This window comes from Ruditapes philippinarum, unplaced genomic scaffold (assembly GCF_026571515.1).
Source record: "Ruditapes philippinarum isolate M1 unplaced genomic scaffold, ASM2657151v2 ctg1191_1_1_1_1, whole genome shotgun sequence".
Classification (NCBI taxonomy): domain Eukaryota; kingdom Metazoa; phylum Mollusca; class Bivalvia; order Venerida; family Veneridae; genus Ruditapes; species Ruditapes philippinarum.
The window spans coordinates 25,320-49,589 of NW_026853614.1; the positions used below are offsets into that span (position 1 = coordinate 25,320).

Here is a 24,270-nt window from a genome sequence, read left to right on the forward strand (position 1 = left end):
TAGCTATGCACAAGCTTATGTGATGAATATGTCTGTCATCACAATGTGCATACATTTTTCCTGGTTTACATTCGGTTTATTTATGTCCGCATTTGAGGCAATTGAAACAACTATTTTTCAGCATTCTTTTTCTTTCTTCTGTAGATCGGTACTTAGGGCATTCATCACTCCAGTGCCCCTTTTCGCAATATCTACATAATGTAGAATAATCTTTACGAACAGTATAAGTGCTCACAGAGCCTTTTTTATTTCCATTATTAGCCATGAGAGCTTTACAGGATGTTATTTTATTGTTTTCGCCATTAAAATCTCTTCTAAGTGTTGGTCCTTTCGGACCGAAACTGGTAGAATGTTCCCTAGGACAAAAACTTTTATAGGGTCCTCTAGGGCTAACACTTGATATCATCCATTGTCATGATAATGTCACAAGAAAGCTCTTAACCAGATATTGCACTTCTAGTTTCTCCATATAGTTTGCTTCGTAGATAATTGAACTTTTGAATATCGTAAATGTCTTTGTAACTGTGAACTGATGTATTAAATGTATCCCAAATCTCACACCACTTCAACTTATCGCCATTGAATGAACACATGTCTACCTTTGGTAATTTAACGTCCATTGTTTTATCAGAATCTTTCTTTTCTTGACGTTCAAGAAAAGCTTGTTGCAACGTCATTTGATTCTCTTGTTGCTTAATTTGTGACACAACAAGATTTTGAAACTCGTGTTGCAAATAAATCATTTCCTTATACCATTTCCCTATATTCATAGGACATATTTGGTTAGTCTCACTCTTTTCTAAGCCTTTCTTTAATTATTTTCAGATGCAATTGAATTCAGATGCGTGTGAATATCTGAATATATTGTTTCATTATCTTCAACAATCATTTTAAATACCCTGTATTCTCCGGTTCTGACTCGGATATGACATAAACTAGTTGTTCCGATTGCATTTCAATTTTTGCAACATATAAATCTATTTTTTCAATGAAGCTCTCAATTAATTGAATCGAGAGCATCACTTCTTTCCATATCATAAACATCGGTATGGATGAATTGATTACCTTCTGAAACTTATGTAGAAAGTGCATTCCTAAATCTTGTTTGAACACCTTTGACATAAGGCACAGAAGACATTTTATTCTATTGGTTCTTTCCCGGGTTCCGGCGCCACTCAATGTCGTGAATTTCCTTTATATTTTATTTTATAATCCAAGACATTGGAGGAAAGAATACATTTCCTTATAGAATTTTAATCCATTTAAACAATTTTATTTAGTTATCACACATATAATCCAATCATTTTACTTAACAACCTTTTATTAACAAATCAGTCTTACTAATTTTATTTCACTCCCACCCCCGTAACTTAAAAACGTCCCAATATATATAGCAAAACTTTCCCGCCTTTACAATTAAGCATAGCAAGAAAAGCATTTAAAACATGGAAACATAAATATCTCGTGCACAATAATTCACCTTCGGGGAACTTAAACAATAGATTTTCTAAATGCACGTGAAAAACATTGAAGTGGCTGATAAAACACGTGCAAAATGCTACTACATCTTCACCGTCGGATAACTTAACTAAAGAACTTTAAAGGCACGGTGATATATGACGTAACTTAGTAAGAAAATGGTTTAAAATAAAAAAATAGTATTTTAAGATACATGTATATCGCAATATCTGCGACAAAAATACTTATTTTGGCAATTATAGTGAATCAATATTTTGCACAGGACTTTGAAATGATGTCAATAATAGCAGTAAAGTCTGATTTATTTTTTGACATACTTTAAAGATCCTGTTTCACAATTTTTTTATGGTTTTATATCATAAATATGATGCTCAAATTAAGATTTATAAATATTGTAGGTTCCAAAAACTATTAATTATAAATATATTACCGAATTTAACATTTCATGTAAATAAAGGGAGGTAATGAAAATCATTTTCTATAAAATTTAAGACAAATTTTACAATTAGAAATGAATGTATATATTTTGATGAATACATATAATATTCACAAACATTTGCAGTACATATTTTCCATATTATTCGATGTTTGAAAATTGTTTTATCTGCATAATTATGTACACTTTGTGTGGTTAACCACTCTTATCAGAACATACAGGATCTTAAAAGGTCCTGTGATATTTTGTAAGCTCGGTTTGATTGATCTTGTTCATGGAGCAAACTACCGACCATGCCCCCTGGCACCGGCTTAAGCAGAAATCAACATTTAATCATAGTAATGGTGAAATTTTTAATTTATAAACATCCGCAGATGTGTTCATACGGCGGTTATCATGGAACTTTCAATGTGACACTTTCGTGCCTTTCCATGAAAAGCGGAGTCGAAATACTAAATGTGTACTATGTTAACATTTTTCAGATGCTTATCATCTCACAGGTTCCTTAATCAATATTAACCGTTCGTTGCCTAAAACAGCGTCATTTTCGTCGGCGTTGCTCGTTAATAAGTAGCAAGGCGGCCATTTTGTTTGATCTGCGCGTGTTTCTAAGCAATCGTAGAAAAAATGCACGATCTTACGATAATCTTACAATTAAGGAAATTTGCGACGTTTGATAAAATACCGCCCAAATCGTACACTCGACGTACAACAATCGTACGATAAAACGATCTTACGGCCGTTGATAAGACGGGCCCAGGCTTACAAAGAATTCCATTGTATTGCCGAAACATGACACTGAAAGAATTGCCAATATACTGTGCTTTCTTCTCTTCTCTAGTAACTTTTAATCTCGATAATGTCGTCATCTTCGATGTCTTTTGGATTGGTTAGTGCCATGTTTCACGAAGTTCTATGAGAAAGTGCGAGCTTAATATAACTAGCAAGGCTTTTTAAAATAATCTTTTCATTTTTGCATTTAACAACTCTCCACCGGGAGTGATATAATAGTAACGTTATATCTATTTTTCTGATGTTATTATAGCATGGACATATAAGTTTAAAATGATATTTGTCTTCAAGGTCCTGTGTATTACAGTATGTACAATAACGTACATTTCTAGCAACTCTATTCGAACCATATCTACCTGTTTGTATACGCACGGAATGAGAAGACATTCTTATTTCACTACTAAACAACCTAAGGTTACAAGGCAGTATGTCTAGATATAGCTGTCAGATACAAAATATCTTTAAGGTTTATATACAGTGTTTAAAAACAGCATTTGTTCCTGAGTAACATACGATATTTTCACGGGGGAGGAACTATTACGATGAATGGTGTTCTTATGATAACTTGTCAGGGGTTCTTGTGATAACTGTCACGGAGTTTGTCGGAAAACGTCTCTATATACTACAGAAACACTCGTCAAAAATGGTCATTTTCATCTTTAAAATGTGAGTTTAAGGTGTTTAATTAAAATGTCATTATTGAGTTTGCCTTACATCTTATACTTGTGTCAAAAACTAATTTATAGCCCCTTTTTCAGCGTCTCTTGTCTAACACCTGGTAGTTTTGAGTAAAATCTCCAAATTATATGCTAATTCGCACGCATTGACCCGTGTATTTGTGATCTTAATCATTGCAAAATATAATTACATAATTATAATGCAAAAATGCAAGCTAACAAATCATGCCCGATTTTTCAAATGTCCCAGAGTACTTGTGATAACTTTCGTTACTGCCAGTATGCTTCAAGGCACGTTTAAGCGTTTTTTATTATTCAATAAGGTTGTAAATCATTATTAAACGTAGTATGCTCATCATTTGAACAAATATATGGATCTTGAGTTAGAAGTATACTGTCTGCAAAGGATATACAAGTGATATGATATCATCTAACGTAAAAATTGAATCAGCGGTCACCTATATTCAGTATCATCACGCCAAACGAAAATGTCGCAAAACATACACTTTGTCCTCAGATACACAACCGTCTTTCGGTAGCAGCCACACTATAGGTGTGCTTCCATTATCTAAGGGCTTAGGAATTTGTATCATTTTAAACCATAATAAAAAAATATATAACCAGGATCACTTTTCCATCTATGTCTCCAAAAAGGAACATACAAGACAAAAATTCATCCGCTGTTGGCTGTAACTACCGATCTCTCGAACACATTTGCAAGCCTTTAACGGGTTTGAGCGAACTAAGTTTGAATATATATGTTAGTTAAAGTAGCATAATTTCCTTCACTTAGGTTACTTTGGGGTAATGTCAATCAAACATCGACAGAGAAATTTTCGTTTTAATGTTACAAAATGACAAAGTACCATTGACAAAGTATATGGTATTACTTTCAGGCATCTAGAAAGAACAACTATCGCATAAGCATAATTTTTCTGGCCTTGTTATGTTTTTATACTCTGTGACTGGTTTTTTAACTGTAGGCATGCACATTGAACTTCGATCATAATGGTAGTTTATAACTAAAAAAACACAAAACAAAATGAAAGTAAATACTACTAAATGTATTATTTTCAATACAAATTATTATTGATTTTTGCAGTATTTCACATCGTCAATTTTTGCCCTTTATTAGCTTTACCTTGTCCTTTACATGTACTGCTTTTAATAACAAGGTCAAGTGAAAATTGCTGATTAAAGTTTACCAGCACCAAGTAATAAACTATGCATCAAACTAAAAAAACAACGAAATACTTTGTAATGGTGATTAAAATGACTCTCTAAATGAAGAAGGGAATGCCCAGTTTAGCATTTATCTATTACTAATAAATTGAAAGCTATCATACTGCATACGACATATTATCTTTAAGGTTATGATCAAATCTTTACTTACTTTATCAAAATACAAGGCTATTTCAAATGATAATGATAATTTATGGCTGATAAGCTGAAAAGTGAATATCTATTTATAACTACCCTAGATGAGTAGAAAGAAATATGTTATTATGAAAAGAAAGTAAAAAAAAATGAATTGTTGTCTTATGTGTTACTTTTTTTCAATGCAGAGATGTATTCAAGGATAACTTATGTTTTCATTTTGTTATTATATCTACGTTATCATGCAGTATTGTCACAGAAGACAAGTAAGTGAACGTAATTTAATAAATAAATTCAAACATGACACATTTAGAGAGTTTAACGTTTCCACCAAAATTTTGGAAAACACGTCACGAACCTAAATTGATAGTTTCACGTAAAATATTAAACAATAATAAAGACTAATTATCCATATATTTATAATATGCTGTAATATATATGATTTTCGAATTGCTCTCATTATGATTATTTTCTTTCAACACCTTTAAGTACATTATTTAAAAATTACTAGATAAGAATGCTTTCGTGTAGAATATAATGTAATCCTTATTCTTTAAAAGTGCCGGTAGACAACCTAGTTCAAAGAATAAAGGCACAAGTGTCAGTAACGATGTCGAGTACCAGCAATTATAATGTTCCAGATACATCCTGGGATAGTTACAATGCTGTAGACAATGTCTATCTAGGAGACCCAAACACATGCAGGTGTTGTGCTTCAACATCAGGTACCGAACCACCATGGATACAATTAGACTTGGGCAGAATTTATAGAGTCAGTGTCATTCGGATATTTGGACGATCAGATGAAGGTATGCTTCTCAATTTCCACAACTAACCTGTAGTAAGAACAACATTCAAAAGCAATCAAGTATTTGATATTCACTTCATCTATTCAAATTGTTTAAAATCTCTTGTTGTTCACATATTACGTCTAATATCTAATTCCGAGTGTATATTTTAAAGATGTTTGGTTTTTAGCAAGTAACACTATACAAAATCCTAGGTATAAGAAAAGGACAAACAAACAGCTCCCCTGTGGTCGCTAAACACATTTTTTTCATATATAAATTCAGGAACAAAGAAAGAAAGAAATTAAATTAAGAATCGTTGTCTTTTTTCTGTTTTGTTCAATTCTTTCAAGTCTTAGTCCATTTTAAACTTCAAGCGTGAGCGTATAAATGTTTTACATTTTTCGGTAATCTTTCGCAATTTAAATGATTGAACCACCTTTTCGGAATGAGCGTATGGTGTGAATATTTGCAGTCCTGTCATGTTAGAGAACCCCATCTAAGTTCCTTTAATCCTTATATGAGTCAAAGTGCCATAATGTGTATTTAAATGTGTATTTTCATGTCAGGCATAGACAAATAAAACGTTATTTCAAGTTTCGATTTTAATGTGCAAATAATATTGTGCTACTTTTACTTTTTGTTCTTTCATAGCAAACATGGACCAGTATCAGGACATTTCAGTATATGTAAGCAACACGTCATTAACAGGAACTAGTGGAATGTTGATATATAATGGTAATACGAAAAATAACAGTCACTTGTATGAACTACACGCATCAAGTTCATACCTATTTAGATATTTGATGATACGACGTTCAGTTTCAAGTGTGTTGACAATATGCGAGATAAAGATTGTTCAAGATAGTGAGTACATATCAAATTTATATTTAAAAGCAGTTTTTGATTTATGCGATATTAAACTATTACTGAGGATATTCTATTTAGATATAAAATTAACCGTACTTTTATTACAAACCTTTAATATTATTATTCGATCGAGTTAAAACAAAACTTATCTCTGTGATGATACACATATGGATATGATATGAACAGAAAGAATTATTGTACTTTTAAGTAATTTAGATTTAAAAATGATACTGTGCATCCGCAAATTGTTTTTATTCCACACATGGTGTCAATATGACTCCTTTATCGATAACAAAAGTCTAAACCTTGTCATTTTCCACTGCTATTTTGAAATTCGTCATTGAAATCATCACGGTAACATAGCCATGCAAATTTAACTTTGAATTAAATAAAGTCATAGTCCCCCATTTGCGCCACATTTTAAGGGAAATGTGTCATCCGCCTTACCGAGATCCTCGGAATACAGTTCTGCGGCTCTACCAACTGAGTATAGTACACTTGATTTGTTAACGAAAGGCCCCGAATTCAATCCTTATCCGGGACATCGCTTATTTCATTGAGCAAACACATTATTTCACATAAATTGCTCCGCTTCTCTCCAAGTTGAAATTGGTAACAGATAAGGCGGTATGATTTCGTGGCGCCATAATATGGGTTGTCATAATAATCGTTCTAACAGCCTATGATTTAGAATTAATGTCGACGAATGTGTTATGTGCATGACACGAAGAATACTTATAAATAACAACAAGTAAAATAGGTAAACTCCTTATCTTGTCACTAAAGAGAAAGCAAACCTACTGTAAGCAAAAATGACTTAACTTGCAATACATTTATAACAATGGTAGCTTGCTTTATAAAACTTATAATCATACAAGCTGCGAACCCATTTTGAAAGCACTCAAATCAAATGTATTCGATATTTTCTTTCATCACATAACCGTGCCACTTTTGCGACTCCGTAAAAATGGCATTTCACGGCGGTGCATATATTTTGACGTGACTTTATTTTCGTTATATAAGGGGGCAGGTGACCTAAAAATGAACAATTTTGTATTTCAGTGTGGCCAGAAACATAATTCCAAATATTTCAAAATCTGTTTCACAGGCAGATTACCAGTTGCACAGCATTATTCAATGATATATGACATACATTGAAGAAAATAATAGTTTGCATGCATTGCTCCTTAAAAAAAATAACTGACAGCAATTTATATTTACCCCCACCCAGCCAAAATCACACCTAAAATATACCAATATGGGCAATCTTCATGAAGGTGAAGCATACTCCAGAATTCGCCCGATTCATTAAAAATATCACTAACACGCAGTGCAAGCTATGGCATTTTCAAAAATGACCAATAAAGTGTCTGTCATACATTTAGGTTTTTCACAAAATTTATCCGAAATTTCTTACTTGTTTGGCGCCAACTGTCAAAGCTTGATTTTTAACTTTTTCACCTCCATTCGGAGAGTCACAAATACATACACACAAACAAGAAAGAATTACAATGACAGAGAAATATCAGAAGTTACCAGTACCTTCAAAACACCATGTCTGAGTTATTAAAAAATTTGACCGGGGCCATCATTCGAATTTGTCCCCTGCCCCTTTAAGTTTTTTATGTGGTCCTCACTAAAGCGTTTCATTTTATTTTCTTAAAATATGGAGTATTTCGCATTAAACGTTAACTTCGAAAAGTGTGTACTGTGGTTACTTTGTATTTAATCAAAGATTTAAAAAAAAACCTATTTCAGGGGAAGTAACTAGTACAATGACCATGCCTGTTATATGATTTACTTAATATCAAGTGCCAGGAAACTGTGATATGGTCATTTTTCTGTATTCCACCTTCATTTAAATACCATAAAGTATTTTCAGAGTATTTAAAGTCTTTTGGAAGGAGATTATAGATAGAAAAACAAGATTACAGCCACATTTAATGTCACAAAATGAATTTTACAGCAAACCAGACCTCATTTATTTGGGCATACAGCTAAAAGTGCCGTAAAGACACCACTGTTGACTTATATGACATTATATACATTTGTAACATTTAAAAGTGCCCAATCATGCATTATTTTGTCATTTTGCACAATATAAAACTGTTTAATCTGGATAAATGTGCACATTCTGTGAAGTACAATTTTTGCCAAAATTTCAAATTTTTATTACCTCCCCTGAAAGATCACTAACACGCAGTGCAAGCTATGGCATTTTCAAAAATGACCAAAAAAGTGTCTATCATACGTTTAGATTTTGCACAAAATTTATCCGAAATTTCTTACTTGTTTGGCGCCAACTGTCAAAGCTTGATTTTTAACTTTTTCACCTCCATTCGGAGAGTCACAAATACATACAAAGCTACCAAAATGCTTAGTTTCGGGTAACCCCCCCCCAAAAAAAAAAAAAAAACTGCTCATTTCCTACACACAAACAAGAAAGAATTACAATGACAGAGAAATATCAGAAGTTTCCAGTACTTTCAAAACACCATGTCTGAGTTATTAAAAAAATTGACCGGGGCCATCATTCGAATATGTCCCCTAAACATAGCGTTAAGACGCGCTAAATTTTCGCGTTATGCTATAGGTGCGACAATGAAAAATAGTTCTATTTCACTTTAAACGGTCTTTATTTTTGGTATGTGATAAATATGTAAGTCTTATACTAAATTTATGTAACTCGTTGAATAAATTAAAATTATGCTCGCCACAGGTTCGCATAAAATATTTTTATTCAACGCAGTCAATAAATTCAATATTAAGCGTACAGTCATTCAGTATCTGCTATATCCTATAGGTAGGAATAATGTCTTGCAATTTACTGAAACTTTTAGATTTGCTACATTTACGTACATTGCGATGTCATATTGAAATTTAATTGTTCTCTGAACATGTTATTTTGATCATGCTTCAGCCATCGATCTGCTAAGCCTTTTACGAAAAACTGCAATTACAAGTCAATCCAGCATGTTCATGGATAATCCTCCATACAATGCGATCGACGGAATAGATAACTATGACGTAGACCATTGTAATTGCTGTAGTGTTACACAAGCAACGCCTTCCCCATCGTGGTGGCAGGTAGATCTAAGAGAAAACTACACGATTTACGTGGTGGAGTTATATGGAAGAAGCGATTTGGGTATATAATAAGTTATAGTTATTTTAGATTTATGAAGTAAACATTTTAAGAACGTTTAATCATGTTGTTCCTGTCGGTACGTTTGTCAGTCAGTACATAAGCCAAATATATCAGAACCTGATTCTTGAGTTTCTTTGGTACCATTGCTATTGGATTAGTGCGGACAACGTTTCCTTGTTGATCTTTATTCTCATATTTTGCCAGAGGTTGTAGTATAAGATTCTGTTTTGAAGTCTACAATAACTCGTTTACTACTCTTACAGTTTTTTTAAGATTATAAACCTAACGTCACCGAAATCCTGTCTGACCAATAATTTGGTTACACTTCGTGGGAAGTACAGACCTTGTCTTAGAAATACATGACGCATTGACCGATATTTTTCAGATTTAGTGAGGATAATAATCATAACAAGGGAATAATCGCAATTAATTTGAAACCAGTAAGTCATTGTTATTTTACATTGAACTGTTATCTCATTATCTTACTCAACACATCCTAAACATATTAGCCCTGTTACTTTTATAACCATTGCTTGTTCTCATTTCATATGCGGAGAGAATTGTATTTCATACATATATTTCATATTTTGATACATCTAGTTTATCTACAAATGCCGATTATATATCATTCATCATTTCTCGGTTACCTGCATGCTAATCAGAAGAATAAGTCAAATAAACGTTACAGTTTTAAACATTATTTCGACTCTTCGTGCGTGAGTGAAATAGTGTCAGAAATGTATAGCGCTATTACAGAAAAACATAATATTTGAAGTAAGTGGAAACCATGCGTCTAAAATGCTTTGAAAATTATAATATTGTTTTTATTTATAGCCAGTTTTATCAAGAAAATAACCCTGGTGCACATTTAATGTAACGCCTCACTGTATTTTAAGCTTCATTGATTTTTAATGCAATCGTCTTCATTACTTGTGAGAATAACAACATTCATGACATAGCTAATTCTTTCCATCGAGTTATTCATTTTTCTCTAGCTTCAATATGAAAACAGTTCTTTTGTAATATGCTGTTAAACTTTGTTTGTCTGAGAAATGAATATGCAATTGTTTAGTCAAATTTAAAGTGCGTCGTTCTTTTCTTTATACTGGCAGTTTCTGCAATAAAGGGTAGGTCATCATATTTATAAGCTGGACAATTATTGGTCACTTTCAACTAGTGTCTAGGGCATCGATTAAAGCTTTGTTTTCTTAACTTATTTTTCAGATAATAAGCCAATGTATGAAATAAATTCCTGATCAATCAAGTGTGAAATAACAGACTATGAAATTAACCATTTCAGATAACAACAATCAACTACAAGGTGTTAAAGTGTATGCATGTAACACATCGAACTGCTCGTCAGGCTCTGGAAAATTCTTATTCACTGTCCAAAAGATCGTGAATTCAACGCACTCTGTACATTTTCTAAATGATCCAGTTGTTGCACAAAGTTTTGGAATTCGTCTTTATGGAAATGTACTCACTATTTGTGAGCTTATCCTTTATTCAGATGGTAATATGATACTTTTATGTTGAACTATCTACAAACATCATCTTGCTGTCGCATCTAAGTATAAAATATGTATGTGCACATAAGTACACAACAGAAAATAACATTCGTACAATTATTTCATATGTACAAACTACGTCATATCCGGTACTAATTTACATGAAACAAATCTGATTGTGTAAGTTATATGGTTTACAAACTTACATTTAAATATACTGTAAATATTGAGACTTCAATTATAAATACACCCGTTAACTGGTTGCAAGTAGATCAGTTGGTTGCGGATAGAACAATTATGCGCTTGGTAGGTTTTTCCTGAAATCTATTGCTAGACAATATATCATAGAAAATAATGTCTATGAAAAGAAACTAACAAAGAAGAACATACCGCAGAAATCCAGTTTATAACTGACATTTGTATATAGTAAGTAATTGTCCTGTTTGATTCATGTTAACGGGTGTGACAGCAGGGGTACCGGTATTTATATTTGGGTCAAGTGAAACAAAACAACTGTTAGTTCACAGTTATATCGCGAAAACTTCAAATTTTACATCTTATAATATCTAATAACTGTAAACAAATATGTTGATGTTTTTAGACCACAATATGTGTGGCAGAGTAGCTTATATAGTAAGTTATGTATCAAACTGTTTTACTCGCTACATGTTAGCGGGTGTGATAATACGGGTGTTTACATCTGTGTCTAGTGAACCATATCAACTATTGGGTGGAAACTGCACATTTTACTTCTATGCACATTTTATAACTGTGAAAAGATGATGGAGTTTTGAGATTCGTTTTGTGTGAGAGAGTAGTTCAGAATTTTCAATCTAAATTTGACTAAAATATTATGACAACGACGTCTTTTTAAAGACAAAATGCATTTCAGATAACATTTGTAATGTCGGATGGTTTGGAAAATCATGTTTTCAAAGATGCCATTGTGCAGACAATAAAGTATGCAATTCAACAACTGGGGAATGCCAAACACCTTTATGCTTCCCTGGATGGGTTGGATCTGCTTGCAATGAATGTAAGTATACAAGTTGAAAATATAATCTCGCAAAACTTAATTTAATCTAGTAAATTATATTTCATACAAAAAGGGTAGCAACATGTTAAAAATGCGTAAGAAAACCCCTCAGCGGGCGGAAGGACAAGTAAAGGGTCATGGTTACTAACAGTGTAACAAAAGTATAAAAACCTTTAAAAGCACGTTTGAATATTCTTAGTTTGTCCATCTAATTAAAGAATATGACCAGACAAAGTCAGTATTATCATATTTCCAATTGTCAAAGTAGCGTTTGCTCACATAAAATCATTTAATGTGCCACACAATTATCCTAGTAGTATAAAAATTCTTCAACAAGTGACGGGATTGATAATCGGGCTTGACCAGGTATTTTTTCCTTAAATGTATTAGTGTGACCTTTATCTTAAAGCTGGTTTTATACTTTTTATTGGGTTATAAGTCACACCGTCACAGGAAACATCTTAAGGCACATTTAAATCTTTATTTTGAAGGATAAGTTCAGTTGCAATATTTCAGGCTCTGCACCTAAGTAGAACCACCTACGTTCCGTAAATTACCTTGATAACTGCTTCACATTAAAGTATAAAATGTCCCTGGTTGTCTCCGAGCCAACCGCGGTGAGCGGCAAGCAGATCAATGTCATCGACCTGAACCACTCTATTTCGGACGCCCATTGGCTTTTAAGTACAAACTTGCTCTTAGCTGTTACAAATTGTTTAGATTGCCACGTATTTAAGTCCAACTATTTTTAAATCTTCCGACAAATGTCAAAATGAGGTCTGAACATGGCCATATGATATGTTTTGACCTGACTTTTGAGTGGCTGACATAGATCTTGCCCACTACACGTGTCTTAATATGTAGCAGATATATGCATTATTTATTAAAAATTCTTTCAAGAATAAAACATATACGCACAACAAAGTTAGATCAGGTCGAACACGATAACGTTTAATCGGTCGTATCATTATGACATATTGGGTTGTGCAAATACTCATATGTGTGCTATTTTGACACCCGTGTTTTGCCATGGAAACAAACACGTAGTAATCGTTCAATGTTGTAATGGTCACTATATTTTAAAATATACTAACTCATCATAAGTTTATTTCACTTAAAACACCTGGTGATTAGTCAATAGTCTTTATGCGGTGTCAACAGAAACCGACACATATATTCCGAAATATTATTTCTAATTAAAAATTAGTCCGGGAGCGTTATTATTAATGACCGGACAAGACAATGTGTACTCTTTTAAGAAAAACTCGAATCATGACTTTGAACAAACAAGTATAATATTGACCTTTGAGCTAGATACCGACTCTTGTGTGGTAAACGTCGGGATGATGTACAACATATTATTGGTAAACACTATCTTTAAATCCACCTAAGAATTTCAATTGTGACTGTTCGTGACGACCATCAGCGCACTTTTACGAAAAACTTATATAACGAATTTGTGCAAAATATATTACCTAGAACCTGGACCGTGCCTCTACAATGTGGTCACAAAATTTGGACATAGTGAAGGAACATCTATATGTCTCCTAAATATAGATGGATAAATGCATAAAGTTGATTGAAATTAATATGAGTTTTGTTTCCCTTTAATATCTTCGAATCATTGAAAACGCCGGCCATTTAAGCATATGCTCAAATTTACAAAAAATTCAAGAAAAGATTTGAGTGTTTGTTTATCTTGATTTAGCATGTTCTCACGGAAAGTTTGGTCAAAATTGTGCAAGTGAATGTCACTGTTATAATGGATCTTCATGCAATAATATCGACGGGTTATGTTCAGTAGACCATTGTGCTTCAGGTTGGCAGGGTAGTTCTTGCAGTCAAGGTAATACGTTTTAAGCTTACATGTATTATTATAAAATTTAAATACGTAAAAGTAAAAATAATGCATTTGTTCTTTCATTGAGTATTTATATAATGAAACCAAATCTGTTTGACAAGATTGAGAAAGAAAGGAAACAAAGGTGAAGCTGAAATACGACTGATATGACATAAGTCACATTATGCTAATTCCTGTGTTGTCGATTTGAGTTGAATAAAATGATTGACTATTAAAACTAGAAATTAGAAATATTAATTTAAGATAAAAACAACTACCTAAAATGTAAAAAGACTGCCAACTTTGTTTATATCAATTTAGTGATACATTCAGTTTATAGAATAGTATGTTAGTCACAAGGATTATTGATTGTACTCATGAACTGGAGACATGTCACTTTAAATTACTTTGTCGAAAATTTAAAGAATAATTTGACTGAAACATGTTTTATAGAAACTGAACCGTTTGTTCTTAAAACATAAGGGAGATATATCATTGTTTATATTAAATTTGTATTATTTCCGGAGGGAGGCATTTTGTTCATGAATTGTTAGTCAGTCTTTCTGTATATCGTTTTATGTCCGTCCGACTGCGTTGTCATTGATGGAAATATATTAAAGTGATCTTGCTGAAGACATGTCACTTTAAATTACTTTGTCGAAAGTTTAAAGAATAATTTGACTGAAACATGTTTTATAGAAACTGAACCGTTTGTTCTTAAAACATAAGGGAGGTATATCATTGTTTATATTAAATTTGTATTATTTCCGGAGGGAGGCATTTTGTTCATGAATTGTTAGTCAGTCTTTCTGTTTATCGTTTTATGTCCGTCCGAATGCGTTGTCATTGATGGAAATATATTAAAGTGATCTTGCTGAAGACATGTCACTTTAAATTACTTTTCGAAAGTTTAAAGAATAATTTGACTGAAACATGTTTTATAGAAACTGAACCTTTTGTTCTTAAACATATGGGAGATATATCATTGTTTATATTAGATTTGTATTATTTCCGAAGGGAGGCATTTTGTTCATGAATTGTTAGTCAGTCTTTCTGTATATGTCCGTCCAACTGCGTTGTCATTCATGGAAATATATTAAAGTGATCTTGCTGAAATATTTAAACATAATGCCTCAAGCCTCAGGTTTGTTATATCACGTTTGTCTCGGATGTAATATGTACATAAAAAGGTCATAGATTGTCTTGTCTGGTTAACAATCCAGCCATGAAAGGGTTTTTTTAACATGTCACGGTAAAATTTAAAATGGGAGGGGAAATGTTAAAAGAATGCATTTTTGGTCGTGTCCATTATCGAAAAGGTCAAGGCCACACTTGAAATCAAAAGTCATAGTATGATTTTTTCTGGTTCAAAACTTAAAAAATGCCGTCTGAACAGACTTGAACCCGGAACTCTCGAAATGGACTTGCTTTTTATTGAATGCCTGCATCATTTTCAATTTTGCCGTTTTGAACGTTTTTAGGGATTCTGTTTTCCTCTTATCTTTATTTTTAAAGCAATGATAGGTATGTTTATGATCAAACACACACTTTAAAGGTAATATCTCCCAAAGAAAAACATTGATGGTTATGTCCGTTGATTAATCACATCATTCTTAGAAGCATTTTTAAATGATTAAGCATAAAATTATCACAATGCAAATCCTTAATTTACAATTAGCTACTTTAAGTTAATGTATGAAAATATGTATAATAAATAACAATGCACTACTCTGTGAAATCCGATGTGTTTCATACCTGGCACGTACAAGATTCAGTTCTTCTCCTGGACTGGAGTAACTTCTCTATCCGTTGGCTATTTAACAGTGAGTTGTTAATATAAGTTTACATTCCATTTTATGTTTAAATCTTGAACTCTGCTACAGCCGGTGCTAAAGGGAGTTACCTGTAACTTGTATTTATCAGTACCATCCATGAACAGGGTCAATCGAACAAACTCTGAACACCTTTTCTTTCAATTTTAGCCGTAAGGACGTTCTTAAGGGAGTCTGTATTCTTCTACATTATGTAGGCAACTGTAAAAAAACACATACTACAGGAGATCACTAGTGTTCATGTGTATTTACTATGCTACAATAAGAGAAAAACGAATTTTCAAATTCAGTTCAACAAATTATGTATTAAGATGGTTACTTCTTCATGTCTTACTCAAACATAAATGTGTGTTATAATGAATTTGCAAGGCATGATCTATGAAGTGTTCTATTTTCAACACTTAAAAAGTGCTGAAATCAATGATACCGAAGGACCAGAAAAAATAACGCTGTAGTGAAGTACGGTCAACATTATACAGCTGCCACGGGGCACTTGACATTTGCTGTTGTAATAAGATACTTTTATATAAAGAAGTCAGCTTGAATGCAAAATGATATTTTTTCTTATGTAAAGGTACAATAAATGCAGGAAAGGTTGCTGGGATAACCATAGGTGGTGCCATAGTTGTAGTCTGTTTTGTTATATATGTATGCGTATTCAAACGGAAAAACAACAAAGGGTAGGTGTTTTATTCATATTGTTACTATGGAAGTGTATTCTTGCAACAATTGTGATACTCAATTGTAAAATTAGCCATGCCAAATGACAACTTTTAAACTGTCTGATGATTTGTTATATGAAACGTAAGTTCAAGTGTAAAAAGTGTATATAAATTTGCAATCTGTTGTTTGATAAACACAATAATATGCATACATTTCCATTTTTTTAAAAGGCTTATAATCCATTTTGTTAGTAAGTAATTACCTTAAGTAAGGGTAAATGTACAGCTGATTTTCACATTGACATCATCTTTACGAGTATGTTCATTATCTAAAAGCCAGATAGCACTCAGGGGAGTGAACTCAATGTTACCATCTAAACTTTAACTTATGATTGAATGGACGTTAAAATCCATTTTGTCATAGGCACAACACTTATAAGAGTGTACATTTAAGACAAATACTTGTACTAATCCACTGCAAATTTTTGACGGATAAAAAGAATATAAGATCTGTTTATTTTAATGAGTAGTATGAAGAACGAAAGTTAAATTGTGCACAGATTAATACATCAAATTGCATTATGTTTGGTTTTGTTGAAAATTCATGTTAAATGTACTAAAAATGACATGGCTAACTGGATTCATTATTTAGACTCAAGATAGGTATTACTATGGTTACAATTGTGGATAGAGAAGTAAAGCTAATCTTTAGATGCTTATCATTTTTCAGGTAAGAATGACTTAAGAACGTGTTTTTATGTTTGACTATGATACAAAAGAGAAAGAACACCAAAACTAGGCAATCTGATTTAAACTCGGGGGCTACGCCCCCTCGTACAAATCAGATAGCCTCGTGTTTCGGTGCTCTTTCTATTACATAACTTGCATACTACAAGTACATACAAGGCAATGAATCGGTGCAATTATGTAAAAGAAAAACACGAAGTTATCGTTATTAACATCAGTTAATGAGCATGAACAAATGTCAAAGATTTAGATCAAATCAATCATGTGTTGTTTTATTGAGAATTATGTAAAAGTCCTAAAAGACACGGCTAATCTACATATAGATAAATATAACTGTACAATTTAAGAATATAGCCATGTGCTTACTTTCATGTGCTTACTTTTCTTTGTTTGTGCGTATTTGCCGTTGCATCAACTGTTATTACTATTACACACTTTTGAAATGAAGACATGAAATGAATATACTAACAGTGCACATGTTTCTTATAATAATGACAATTTTATTTTATAATATTCTTTGCGACACGAAATTTATAAAAGTAGCTGTTACTACTAGCTATTATTTATGTTGTTAAAGTAATTATTGCCACAAAAGACAAATAATTATAACTTCAGAGTACGCTTTATATTTTCACTTCGTGAGCATTTTGTAGAACATTATTTTATGGCTATAACATCAAAATGACACTATAATTGTATCAATCGTTGTGCACGCGTGTGTATTTGAAAATGTATGTTAGACTGAATAAGACATTGCAGAGTTGCCTTAGATTTCAGCTGCGCTACAGATGATCAGTTCATGAATCTAGTTAGTCATAGTTATCGTCGGAGCACTGTGGTATATTAGTAATGAACCAACCTATATTTTGAAGCAATTTTACATTCATTAAGTGTAGATAAATATCATATTAAACATTTTAACAAAACACTAAAAATGCAAGCTTCGCATTAACATGAAGAGCGAATATACCAAAATAACAAGCTACATAAAACACAAACGTTTATTAATATAGCATTTTTTCTATCAATATGCACATAATTTGTGATTAAGTATGCCGAATTTAACAGAACACAATTTTTGCATGAATAGTCATCAATATTTAACAGTCTGCTGTGTTTTGCAATATGTAAAATTTGTTAAAAAACTCCTTAGGTTTGAACAGATCAAAGGCTTATAAAGCTAATAGAAGTTTATCTGTTTGTTCGTTTGTTTGCATGCTTCTTTTATCATTTTGTATAAATTAAATTGATTGTTTAAAAAATTATCGTTGATTACGAATAATACTCAATTATAATTATCGGATATAATTGAAAACTAAATAATGTCTTACAATGCTGTTCAGTATTATTTTAATAACCTTCTGTTATGATTGTAACTTGTTTTTGTGTGTTTAGGATACCTTATAAAAGAGTCGACAAAATGGCAGGATGAAACAGGTATGTTATTCAACGTCTGAGTGCTATATTTTCATTTTATATTAAAAAACATCCTACTAAATGATTTAGGGAAATTATGGCATGAACTATTTAGTTAGAGCTTAAAAGTTAAAAAAAATGTTTTAAATTGTAAAAGAAATTGTACATGTTTATTCATGAAAACAATTTCATATACTCATTTTTCATAATAAAATTAAAATTAACGTTGAACAAAAGTTCTGATGGCAAGAAAAGTGTTCGACAAGTAGTTAAATGTTTCGGTTTAGTTTTCAGCAAAGCTTTATTGAAACCGCTCTTTTTTGCCAATATTTGCAACCAATGAAACTGTAAGTCGCAAAATTATGAAAATAAATTACGGACAATAGTAAGCTGTGAAAAATATCAACAAAACATAAAGTTAATGTCAAAACAGAACAGATATTTCAAAAGAGATAGATGATGTGATGTAAGAATAATTTAAAAAAATAATTGTACAGTTGCCACTTTGGTATGTTAATACTATTAAAACGGTAACTATTACACACGAGAAGAGTTAAAATAACCTGATTCCAAATTAACATACGGTTTGGTTCATTTAAGTGACCTTGACAGAAAAAAATGTTCCAATAGGTATCAAATGTGTTTTGTTTAAAACTTATTTCAGAAAAACGTCAGGGCACAATTGTAAAGCGTATGACGAGTCATTTACGAGACTAATAAAATCAAATTGTTCATTCACAAATGAACATATTTAGAAATGTGTCATTTATTTATGGATTAAAATTAAGTACTCCAATTGCTAGCAAAATGCAAAATGCTAATGAACATAAGATTCTAACATTTAATGCAAAGTTTATAAATTATCTTTTTTTTTCTTTTCAGTGAAAGGAAAACTACGTATTCTTTGAATCTTTTTACACCGTTTTTATGAGAACAGAAAACCGCTTCTTAGTACTTTACCGATGTAACAAATAGTGAGAGATGCTGCGCAATTTCATTTTATTTCATGAAAAGACATAATCTTTTTCTGACGTTATTATTTTTAAGAGATTTTCACACGCCTGAAATAAACTATTTGGAATTGTTGACGTCCACGCAGAAGCGCGACGTCCTTTTTGGAATGCATTCAGATTTTGTGAAAGGGCAATCGGCCCTTTCCGTCAGTTGTAACCGAAGACGATCCGATTGGTGAAAGGGTAGTCTTTTATTTGATTTTTAAAAACGAAACGGTCATTCGTGTCGCTTTATGGTAATAAATAATCAACTGGAGAAATTTGCAGGAAATGAAATGCAAACATATTCAACAATAAATTGCACTCTTATAAATGTATCCAAACAAATATTTTAAGTATAAACTTAGGCCATTGTTTACGAATTGTTTTATCATAGTATCGTCATTTTGAAATTGTCATTTCAGTAGGTTTCATTCCGGTAAATTAAAAGCTCCTTTCTTTTTTAACCCCCGATTGCACTTCTTACATTTGTTTTACCGTGAATATTTAAATCGACCCTAATTTCCTGAATTTTTGCTGTTAATTATTTTTTGTTTCAAGGCAATCGATTTTATGGTGGTTTGAATGAAATGATGATTTGCTGTATACTGTAAAACTTTAACAACAGAAACTTTCGTCTACAGTTTTAACATGAGGTGTTATAGGTCTATTAATAGGAATGTAGAGACACTGGTGGGTCAGATGAGGATTTTGAAGCAATTGAACAAAACAGTAGATTGATCTCCCAATAAATCAATTAACAATAGCTCTTTATTTATCACTAATGTCAAGTAGCTTTTACATCTTTGACTCGCATGAACATGACGTTTGTGAATTTCATTATACCTGTCTAAAATTCATGTAACAATCTTCCATTATATTGATTTAATTTTAATGTACCATTATTTTTGTTAACGCTTATGTCAAGACCAAAATGATCCTGAATTTTGCCTTTTTGAAATTCATCTAAAATTTTTCATTCCAGAGTGTGTTCTGTGTCAAGTATTTATGTTGGACTTGAACTATAACTACTGTGTATTAATAGAAACCATGGTTTTAATTTGACATGAAAAATTGCATATAATATTACCATATTGGTCACTTTTGTTACTATTTTTATATATTGTTTGTATATTTGCTACATTTATAATAATAAAAAACAGACTTTGTTCATTTTGACTACTGTTTTGTATGTTACAAAGAAAATACATTTAATATTCTAATCTATAACAAGCTTACCAAAGTGCATGATGAACAATTTCTTTCGTCCGCCCAGTACCCCATGATATACACTTCTGGTAAAATTCAGTTAACTATTGAAAGAGAAGATATCTGGTCATCAGATGCCTACTAGTTCATAGTCACTTGCTGCGTTTCTTGATAGGACGCGCTTTGATGCTTTGCATGTTAACAGTATGGAATAGAGACTCAGTTGAGTGAGGGTCAAACAGCTAGCAGTATCACATAAACATTCATTTATCTATCTTGATAATGCGAAGGAAAAATACATTCATATTTATCTTTTATAAGAGAAACCTAGGTTATTACAGGTTAAGCTTACAAAACTTTTTTCTTTGGCAACACTTAATTTATGAATATAATTATAAACAGGAGTCGGGTATAGAAGCTGAAAAAAACATGTGTCCAGAGTCTTTTATAGTACCCTGATGTATCCATAACAGCTTAGTAATGTTAGCATACAAAACCGAAACAAAATCGCGGGAAAAAAGCTGCTGATGATAGATTGAAAGACATGTACTTACGTAATGCCGACTTGTGATAATGAGTGTCCTAACTAATTAATGAATTCTGAAAAATGTTCAACAAGGAAGAACTCATGGTCGTTCACTAAGGCTCGCTTTCTTCATTCTATTAATTCAAAGTCCGTTGCCTGCTAGACATATTCGATAACGATTGTTAGGCAGTATCAAGTAAATGTAGCTTCCTTTGACTTGAAACAGGCTATAACTGACCGGTCAGTTTAACCATAGAATAGATCATAAAATGTTAATAAAATGTTAAATAGGCGATTTGTTGATCGTAGAACTAGAAAGTCACGTGTCCGAAACAATTCTTAATCGAACGATTCCGTGTCAGAATCAAACAAGAACTAATAAAGCGATATTAAAAATGGCGACGGAAACTATGATTATATAGTTATTCCTTCTCATGAAAAGGAAGAATAATATATGATACACTGGGCGCCATACATTTTAAGAAAGCATTTTGTTATCATCCGTTGTTATTGCTGCAATTTCTTATTCTCAGCAAGGAGTCCTGTAAAACTTCTTCGGAAGCCGCTATACTTGTACCACGAAACTGCTCTTCTAATTCTGTGTTTCCACTCAACTGAAGAATTGATTCCGAGAATAAGAATAGTTTAATCGAAAGAATTCAGATACAGTGAGTGTTGACTAATAACATATTTGTCATGTTCTTAACTTTGTTCTTTTGTGTTTAATCACAATTATACTTACTGTTTTCTGTCGTCGGCTGCTTGTAACTGTGTTAACCTCTTAACTAACATAACAACTTCCTGATATCAAAATGGCGCTATTCATAGATCAAATGGCGCGCTCCATATACATTCCAAATGCTTAAATATTTTTGGTAAAGTTTAATATCATCGAGTATCATTGAGTTTCATCAAACATAGTTCTTCCTTCTCATGAAAAGGAAGAATGAAATGTAAACAAATCATAATACCACTCTTTTCTCGAAACATGTTAATAAATATCTGTACATAAAAAGTAAATTTGTTTTTAACGTTTTTCTTGTCAGTCAATATAGATATTATTTTAGTTTTCAAATTCTCTAAAAAACAGCTTTTCTCATGTGCAGCATGAAACCGATCTTAAATGAATTATAGTACACGTTTAACTGAAATGATAGTGCCATTTTTGAATATCATTTTCTTTTTATCATTTCTTATTTTATTTACCTGATAAATAACGTGTAAATGGGCCAGTCTATACTCTAATGACGTGAAGCAAATTCGGACAGGGAACAAGGGGTATGACAGGCAAAACGTATGCTGATTCATGAACATAATTAACATTCAAGTAATAAAAAAGATTAAAGGAGTGAAAACGTACATTTGTTTTAAAATGCATCTCACAAGTATTTGCAAAAGGTTATTTTGAAGGATTCTGTGACGATTGTTCTCCTTTGCCTAGATGTTTTATTACATTTAGTGGATTTATACCTAAATTCAAGGCAAACATGCAATCTTGTGTTTAATCAAGTAGTTATATCTTTATAAATTTTAAGAAAACAATTCGTACCTAAGAATTGATTATATCTAACAATTTATTTTATAACCTTTAAACACATTTTTGCTTTTTGTAAATAAACGGAACAGTTCGATTATGCAATTTGCACCAATATTCAAGTGAACTTTTTCTCGGCGCAACGGAGATATTTTTTATCTCTTTCTTTGTATTGAATTTATTTTAAATATACCAATTATTTCATTTTTACTTGTTTTCCATTTTTTGTTTGTTTGACCAGACCTTTCAATCTTTTTCGCAACAGACAAACATTTCAGAATTTCAGACATGGCATTACTTTGTGAGTTTATGCATTCGGTTCTATTTTTTCACAAAAATTTGCAACCTTTGTTATTAAACAACGAGCACATACAAAGAACACAAAGAACAATTTATTTGTGTTTCGGATATTCAACTGTAGTATAGAACAATTGATTTTGTACTGGTAACATTATTTAGCGGCTTCTTTGATGTGCAGCATCAGTATTTAACTTGTTTCTTATATTTTAGATAATGATAGCCAGGCGCTGTAAAGTTATAAATTTTGCAATCTCATTTTGACCCCGTTTTGTGGACAGTAGAAATTAGATTGCACAATTCGGCCTATATTATGCACATATTTCGACTTGCTAATCTACCTTTCAGAGAAACGTTTATCATTATGATATGTGTAAGTATTTGCGCGAGAGATAAACGCTTCGGTTTGATGGTCGGATATTACATTAAAGCGTTTGATTTTGGATATTGAAGTTCGTTTGTTTGTCAAGTAAGCAATAAAGCCTTTCAATGTCTATGCATATATGTGCCTTGTTATAGTACTACGTATTTTTAAAATAATAGTTTCGTTATTATCTTTCGATCTACGATTTTATGTTTTTGTAAAAAAAACAAGAAGCTTTAACATGTAAAGTGAAAACATTCATATATGAAAACATCGACTGTTGTTATAAATGCAACTGCTGTTTGTAAAATATAAAATAACAACACTAAATATAATGTCAATATTTTCTACATATCGGTGTCAGTAATGATGCCTTTTCAAATGGTTTTATATCAAATTTTACATTGAAAGTTCATATATACAGTTGTATTAATGATTATGTCAATAGTTTCTTGATTGTATACTTGAGGAACAAACATATAAGAAACGCTGGAATGAACGATGAGTGCCATGGCTTCGTCCAGGGGTCAATTATTTTACTTATATTTTCTTCCTGATACTACATGGCATATACCTTATATATTTGAAAATATATGTGTCTCGTGAATCTCTTTGCAATTCAAGTAAATGCTAATAGGATTTAAAACTGGTTACGCCTTCAGTTTGCCTTGTTGACATAGAATAATTCCGAGTTCCTACGTTCCATTGTTCCCTCTATAAAGTGTTTGCTGCATACTTCT

At 32.0% G+C, this 24,270-nt stretch overlaps 1 protein-coding gene across 1 annotated transcript; it reads left to right on the top strand.

The window, feature by feature from the left end:
- The first annotated feature begins 4,852 nt into the window (after positions 1 to 4,852).
- LOC132737362 (uncharacterized) lies at positions 4,853 to 20,767 on the top strand. The gene is made up of 10 exons (XM_060724632.1): positions 4,853 to 5,027; positions 5,322 to 5,570; positions 6,204 to 6,416; positions 9,340 to 9,567; positions 10,868 to 11,080; positions 11,968 to 12,111; positions 13,820 to 13,957; positions 16,358 to 16,463; positions 18,588 to 18,629; positions 19,491 to 20,767. The coding sequence occupies exons 1-9, from the start codon at positions 4,952 to 4,954 to the stop codon at positions 18,622 to 18,624; spliced, it is 1,404 nt and encodes a 467-aa protein (XP_060580615.1). The 5' UTR covers positions 4,853 to 4,951; the 3' UTR covers positions 18,625 to 18,629; positions 19,491 to 20,767.
- The last annotated feature ends 3,503 nt before the right edge of the window (positions 20,768 to 24,270 follow it).

Bases quoted from the DNA above. Each gene is read 5' to 3' on its own strand.
- LOC132737362 (XM_060724632.1), top strand. From the start codon at position 4,952: ATGTATTCAAGGATAACTTATGTTTTCATTTTGTTATTATATCTACGT. The intron at 6,417-9,339 runs GTGAGTACATAT...ATCATGCTTCAG, and splicing joins GATAAAGATTGTTCAAGATA to CCATCGATCTGCTAAGCCTT. The intron at 13,958-16,357 runs GTAATACGTTTT...TCTTATGTAAAG, and splicing joins GGGTAGTTCTTGCAGTCAAG to GTACAATAAATGCAGGAAAG.